Below are 8262 nucleotides of genomic sequence, written 5' to 3' on the forward strand. Positions count from 1 at the left end.
CTCCAACACCACATTTCAAAACTTTCCAGATGTTTCTGATCTACTGCCCTAAGTGTCCATGTTTCAGCCCCATACAGAGCTATGCTCCAAATGTAGCATTTCACTAGTTTCTTCCTCAAATTTAAGTCCAATTTGCTGGTAAAAAGATTCTTCTTCTTGCTAAATGCAGCTTTTGCCATGGCAATCCTGGATTTAATTTCACTAGTACACCTTCCATCATCTGTTAACAAGCTAACAAAATATTTAAAACATTTCACATTCTCCAGTTGTTTTTGGTCTATCTTTATTGTGACTGGAGTTGGTTGTCTCAAAATTTTCATTACTTTTGTTTTCTCCACATTCATTTCCATGCCATAGCACCTTCCAATTTCAATTAGTCTTCCTTAGCCATTAACACATTAATTTATATGGGAAAAATTGTTTCGCTTAACAAGTAAGATTCTGGAACAAATTATGCTCATTAAGCAAGGTTCCACTGTACATGCTTTATGAGACAAAACCTAAACACACATGTGCAGTTGTGTTCTGTATCATCATCCTCAAACCTAGAACAATGGAAGTTCGGGGGGAGCAGAAATTCATTTGACAAGGAAGGGAAGATACTGCATGGTGCCTCCATAAACTAGACAAGTGACTTAGTACACAACGAAACAAACTATTTGACTGAAGGGAATATTCAGATTTCTTAATGGTTCAGACTTGGAAATGGTAAGCTGCTCTCAGATTTTGTTATATGAATTCTTGCCAAGACTAGGGCAGTAAAGAGAGGGTGGGTTAATTGTACCTTTACAGACAGCAAGTCATTTGTAACTTCAGAAGCAAAACTGCAAGTGCAGTTGGAGCAAATACTTAATATGAAAGCTACTAATTAGGAATCACTCATTATGATGGCGCTGGAAAAAAAACCCTGTCTATATGATGTAACATTAAGAAATTGATGGTGCCAATGATTTTTGTTGCTATAATGACATCTTTGCTACAAGCCATACTTGCTCTATGATACTTTCACTGTATACAATTTTGTCATTCAAAATTAATTCAAACATTTCAAAATACATCCTTCAAAATTAGCAGAGAACTCCCCTATAAAGGTACACATCTGTTGTGCAGTAAGTAAAATATTTCAATTTTTATCTGTGATATTTCATCACTGTCAATGAAGACATCACCCAAATACATGGACATCTCACAAACATCATATTATTCCAAAAGGATAGCAAAAATTTAACATCAATATTTGAATCCATAAATAACAGCACTTCCTTCTGGGCATTGCAGCCTTGTTAATTTTAATTCATGCACTTACATATTATAAATTATCACCATATTGCATGTATCTAGTGCCACATGACTATCACGGTTCTATTGTCAAAACTTTGGGGGAGCTATCTCCCTGTGCAGCTGCAAAGTTCAGCAGCTCTCCATTTGATTTTCCTGCTACACGGAAAAAACGCCACAAAGTCTCTGAATTTCCTTTCAGGCTAATCCCTTTGCTGATTTCATGTGATCGAGAACGTGTAAGTCTTCGCTTTGGTGTAACATGTGCACTTGGATAGTTACAACTTTCCCCACTATTTGTCCTCTCTTTCCTCAGTTTTGTGAGCCAGTCAACATTCTCCTTAAGTCGTGCATTTGGACTGCAGTGATGATGTGGTGAAGTTCCATCAAGAACATAGTTTGGAAGATTCAGTGTCGGTGAAGACAGAATGGCCTCGGATGCTGTTTTGGTATCAGTCTCCCAATTACTAGTGGGAGACTTATTACTCAAATTGTGTTTGCATGGACTGAACAATCTCCTAGCTCGTGTTTCCAGCCCAACTCTGCTCTCCTGATTCCCTTCTCGGACTGGAGAAAGCACTGTGTGCTTACTGTGTCGACCAAAACTGCAACTGGCACCATCATCCAACGAATCTTCGAGCCTACGTTTAGTCCTGGGAGACTTCCTCCTAAGTACACACAAACAAGTTGCACATGGACTTGTAGTCTGCCCCTTGCCATTACATTTCCAACAGCTTGTGTCTGGCAGTATGACATCTGAACAGACAAAGTCAGGTGTTCTCTCCTGATCACCAGTACTTGTTTTGCTGGCACATGGTGATGTTTCCACAACTCCCCTTGTGTTTTCTTCATCTCTATGGGTTATCTTAGGTGTCAGAGCCCTACCTCTTAGCATCTCAGGATAATTATCATCCTCAAACTCACATCCCACTCGCCAGATCCGATGTCTTGCATCATCTGAACATGTCGCAATCTGCAACAACAAATTAACAAGTCACACTAAAACTCAAGTTATTAAACAGATGACTGACTACAATGAAATCATGATTCCATACATCTCTGGAGAACAATGGATTCCAACTATACTTAAGAAAATGCAGATGGACAGAACTTAACCCTTCCGCACCGACATCCGTGTGCTTCACCGACCCTTTAAATAATCGTATGCCACCGACATCTGTGCAGTTCACCGACCTGCGCAGTGTTAGCTTTGAAGGACGTTGCTGACAAAACGAGGAAAGATATTCCAATTTTCTTTTCAGGAGTACATAGATTAGGGTTTCATCTTTCTATTGGTATATGAGTTATTTATTTTGGACGAATTTTTAGCACGGTATTTTTATTTTGTATCGTTAGTGTAATAGTTCGTACTTTTGTCTCACTGCGCCTAGATTTCATTGAAATTTTTCAAATTCTAAGTAAGGAAAATGTATAAAACTATATATCTTTCGACTCTATGGTCTTTGCTTGTCTATATGAGTCACTCACTGAAACCCCAGACGAAGGTTTTCCTTGAATGGGTTGCTGTACAGTCTGCTGACACAATGAAGTAGTCAAACAAGAGGGTCCTTTTTTCTTGGAACCAAATGCAACCTAAGAAAATAAACTTACGAATGATACAGAAATCTATGATGTCATAACACTTTCTTCTCTCAGTCGCGCCATAACCATGGCCTCTACAAGTAGGAAAGTTTTACAGGGCGATGAACTAGAACAGTTCCTTGCTCACGACTCGGAAGTTAGTGAGTTCGAATATTCGGATAGTAGTGAAAACAGTGATAATGAAATTGAAGATCAGGCTGTAGTTGATGCTATCCAAGATCTTAGTATTGAAGATGACGACGAAATAGTGGCGAGGGTTCCAGTGGCGGATTCAGACGAGAGTTATTTTTGGCAAAATATGGATAATTATGATGGCGTTCGCGAACGGTTTTCTGAAAATTCAGGCCCGAGAAATCAGTCTGTCAATGTGCTCGATATAGTACAGACATTTCTATTATTTTTTACTGAGGATTTTGTGAACAATATCGTTCAGGAAACAAACACTTATGCGCAACAATTTATATGTGGGAGGGTTTTTCCATTTAGATCTCCAGCTAGGCAGTGGGTACCAGTGACACTAAATGAAATGTATGTGGTCTTAGCCTTGTTCTTGCTGATGGGTATAGTCAATAAGCCAACTCTAAATTCATACTTTTCAACGAAAAGATTACTATACACTCCAGCATTTCCTGATGTAATTTCGAGAGACAGATTCCAGCTTATATGTAAATTTCTCCATTTCAATGACAATACTAAGAAAGATAATTACCTAGGACCTACAAGACTTTTCAAAATTTTTCCTGTCATTCAACATCTCAACGAAAAATTTCAGACACTCTTCTATCCTGGACAAAATATTTGTATTGATGAATCGCTTACACTATGGAAAGGGAGATTGGCATTCAAAATGTACTTGCCACTGAAAGCTTCAAAATTCGGCATAAAAACTTATGAACTCTGTGATTCCAAATCTGGGTATTTATGGTCATTTATTGTTTACACTGGCAGCGAAACCCAACTAAATTCTTCACTGATCAGAGAAAATACCAATAAAACAACATCTGTTGTTCTACATTTGGTCGAACCGCTCCTCCATAGAGGTCATACTCTATGGATGGATAATTATTACAATTCCCCCCAGTTAGCAAAATTATTAAAAAATCATGGCACTGACTGTGTTGGGACCCTTAGGTTGAACAGAAAGGGTGTCCCAACAACTGTAAAAAACACAAAGTTGAGAAAGGGCGAGATCATAGCTCAGCACGCAGGTCCTATAACTGTTCTCAAGTGGCAAGACAAAAAACCAGTTTCCGTGATCTCTACATTTCACAATGCCGACACACAGACAGATATAAAGAGAAACAAAGAAATAAAAAAACCAAAAATTATAATTGATTATAATGAAATGATGGGTGGCGTTGATTTGAAAGATCAGCTTTTACAGTACTACAACGTGGAAAGAAAAAGACTTCATAAGTGGTACATGAAACTCTTCAGACGCCTTTTGAATGCGACAGTGGTAAATGCCATGATAATTTATAACAAGAATCAGGAAAGACTGACAGACCACTTAGCATTCAGAGTAAATCTGGTAGAAGGGTTGCTGTTGAAGTTTACGGACCAGGAGCAGGCAGCACGTAGAGTACAAGGTCGACGTCATTCATCAGATAACACCATCCCCCGGCTTCGTGAAAGACATTTTATTAGTAAAATTCCCCCATCAGGAAAAAAGGCTAGACCACAAAGGCGATGTGTAGTGTGTACAAAAAACAAAAGAAGAAAAGAAACCGTGTACTGGTGCAGTGATTGTGATGTTGGGCTATGTATTGACCAGTGTTTTCAGGATTACCACACCAAACTCAACTTTTAGCAGTTCGAGTGAGTAAAAAAATATTATTTATCATAATTATATTGAAAAATATATATATAGTTTTGTTCTTCGTTTCTTTATGAATATTTCTGTGAAAATTTTATCTCAATATACCAATTTTTGCGAGAGTTACTAAATTTTTCATGGATAAGTGCATTTTTCTGTTTAATAATTAAATACCCCGTCGGTTTGGCGGTAGGAAATGATTTAAATACTATCCGTCGCGGAAGGGTTAACAGAGGTAAAACTGGAGAATTATCAAAAACATTAAATATTAAATGCAAGAGAATCTCAAATAAACACTGAATGGTGATTCCACTGTAAGAATCAACAAAACTGCCAAGTATCTACCTAGTTAAATAGTTAACCAGGTGTCAACCAATTTCTGAACTACCTAAACCAACCCCATACTACAGCCTTCCTCAAGAAGATGACTATGATTTGTCTGGTCTTGAAATCACCTGGATCAAAAAATTTCATCAATGTTTGCCACTGGGCCTTATCCTGAGGCAATTCAATCCAGTTCACACCTTCATAACATATTTTCATAGGATTTACTGTAATATTAAACCTGTCACTTTCTTCATTGTATTCCAAGTGGCTGCATTATAACAGGTGGCTATATTCTGACACCAACCTTTGTATCCCCCACTGGACACCATTGCACGCAGGTGACCTCTGCCCTATGCCCCACCAGGCTTGTCACTGGTGTCTTCAAACCCTGCGTGTTCCATATGTAGGCATGTTCATCACTGGAGCCACTGGCCAGGTAGAGCCCATCGGGACTGAGGCATGATTTAACATAGAATGTGGAGCTCTGGTGTCCGATGAATGTTGCAACTGGACACAAAAAATGATTATGTAGTTTGTTTCTCATAAATCAATTTCTTTGGCTGTTTTACTTGTAACTGCACCTTCTTAATTACACAGGTCATACAGTATCAAGTGACTGGATGGATAAATTTGGCCATGAATCACTGAGCCAGCGAATGAAGCTTCTGAGATGTTCTTGTGCCTGAAGATACTGAGGAAAGATTGTCAAGATACCCAATATGTGGAAAGATTCTAGAACCTCCCAAATATGGAGGAGTGCTAAACCAGTGAAACTGACAATTCATACAACCACTTGACATCATTTGTGTCAACAAAGAAGAATGAGACTGGTAGAACATATAACATGCATGGGCAACAAGAACTGTAGAACTGCAATCAAATGTTACAGGTGACTGGGTAGCACTGCTGCTTCATTTTCATAAGGTCTACAGTTCAACTCCTGGCCTGGTAACTGTCTATCCTGATGGAGGGTTTTCACGGATTTCCTCAATTAAAGGAAATTCTGTGATAACATCTCCATTAGACCATGACTGCTTCATTCCACGATCTTTTCAATGCATTATTCACTAATCATCTTACCATTTGACACTGTATAGGGTGAACTGCTGACATTGTTAAACAAACCATTTATAAATAAATAAGAAATGTACATGTGAGTTAGAGGATCTCGTGAAGAAAAGGTCACTTGAAAGACCCAGACATAGAGGGAAAGAAAATATTAAAATGACTCCTAGAAATAGGCCATAAACATGTAAAATACCTCAGGATAGAGACTTTTCTAGACACAATCACAAACCATCAGTTTCAATGACAGAAAATTGTTGGAAGACATGAATAACTATCAGATACTCAATGTGTATCAAGAACATTCCTAAAATGTTCTGACGGTGGTGTACAACACTTAGGATAACTGGGCTTTAGTCATCATTGAGGTTAGCTCTTTATGACAGACTCAACATAGTAGGTGTCCCCCACCACCCACCTAAGGATGGAAACAAATCATGTTTTTGAAATGTTGTGTTCTTTTGTATACCAGACGATGGACAAAGTCTAAAAACCAAGTAATCCTCATTGAACCAAGGAGTTTCTTACACCAGACTTAATCTTAGTCTTTAGTGAGGTGTGTGAAATGATGTTAAGACTATCCCTTGTTAACTCTGGCTTTTTCAAAGAGGGTACCCTTCTTCCACTCAATTGTATATTATATATTGTCACGTGTTGGGTATGTCATGCGACAAATAACTTCATGTAGCCTTCGGATTCAACGATTGAACTCATTCATCCACACTTACTTAGAGTCAGGAATACAGTTACTATCACTTGCAGTATCACAATTATTGCTTCCACTATATCTCGGCGAATACTAGACTGCATTCGATGGTGTCTCTCTTCAGACTCCAACTTATACTGAATACTAACTCACTCACTCCTGAAAAGTGTTCGCTGCTCCTTATATAGGCTCGGTTCAGACCTCATAGAGAAAACATTGTTGCTCGGCAACAGATATCAGGTACTGTCAGGTGTCTACCTATGCATTGCCTAGCAATAGACGCCCTACTGTTCCGTGATGTCACAGCCTAGTGAGGAGGGGTGTTTACCGAGTGTTGTTATGCAATGAACACTCATTGCTATGGATATTCCTACACAATGGTCTCAACAATTTCCATTGTTTCGTTGCTCAGCAATGGACAACATATAACACGCCACAATATCATGAGTTATGTGTTCAAAATTTCACAAGTGCTTCGGTCTACCTTTCTTACAGAAACATCAGTCAAAAACATACAAAGTTATGTTCCTAGAAAAGTTTTCTAAATCACTTATAGTGAAGACAGCACCATATGCTGCTAGAAGGAACAACACACAAGCAACAAGATTGCAGACATAGCAAAACAACGGGCTAATGAACAGGAAAATAAGCTCCTGAAATAAATATTCTGAAATAAACACATAACTCTAAACAAGTGGACAACACCCCTTATGAGGTGGAATAGGATCTTACAAAAAATTTAATAGAAATATTAAGTAATTACTTATGTCAGTGTGGTCCAACCTTTAGTTACCCCAGGGCCAATCAAATTTTTGTATAGGAAAGTGAGGGCCAGAGACATTAAAGAAAGAAAACGAATTACATATAGCTCACTAGTTTAATATATCACTTTATTTTACACTCAAGAAATCAATGTGATGATTGCCACTGCTTTTCTGATACAAGTTTATCAGTGTCCACTGTAAGTTCAGTAAGGCAAAGTCTCCGGCTTGATTCCAGTGAAGCACTTTCAATGTGATTTCTCGTTTTTGATTTAATTTGTTTGAGAGCAGAAAAAGCACTTTCACACACACATATGTACTGCCAAACAGTGATAACATTTGCAGAGAGAATTTAAGCAGTTTGGGGAAACGTTCTTTAGAAATCAGTTTCCAGAAAGTTTCAGGGACACCACACTTTTTAGTCTGGTAGAATGGGTCTGCCTGAAGATCACAAATTTCCATTTGAAGGTCGCAGGGCACCTCACTCACTTCAATCTCCATGGGGTTATTGAATAGTGCAAGTTTTGGTTTTAGGGAGTCAAAATCCTGGAATCTGTCCTGGAACTCTTTCTTGATATCAATTATTATTTCATGAAACATACTAAATTTTGTGTCATTTTCTTCTTCTTCTTTCAACTGCTGACAAGATGGGAAGTGTGCTGTATTATTTGCCTTCAGTGCAATTTGCATTACATCAAGTTTTTTGC

The 8262-nt window shown here is 38.2% G+C and overlaps 1 protein-coding gene across 1 annotated transcript in view; it reads right to left on the reverse strand.

The window, feature by feature from the left end:
* Positions 1-412: 412 nt before the first annotated feature.
* The window catches only part of LOC111872991 (protein lethal(2)denticleless), a 31569-nt gene continuing 23719 nt past the window's right edge, over positions 413-8262 (reverse strand). Inside the window, exons 7-8 of the mRNA XM_023867338.2 lie at positions 5328-5530; positions 413-2251 (exon numbers count right to left, since the gene is read on the reverse strand). Of these exons, the coding sequence (XP_023723106.1) occupies positions 1355-2251; positions 5328-5530 (1100 nt within the window). The 3' untranslated portion in view covers positions 413-1354. The remainder of the gene's footprint in view (positions 2252-5327; positions 5531-8262) is intronic.

Source organism: Cryptotermes secundus, unplaced genomic scaffold, assembly GCF_002891405.2.
Source record: "Cryptotermes secundus unplaced genomic scaffold, Csec_1.0 scaffold1465, whole genome shotgun sequence".
Classification (NCBI taxonomy): Eukaryota; Metazoa; Arthropoda; class Insecta; order Blattodea; family Kalotermitidae; genus Cryptotermes; species Cryptotermes secundus.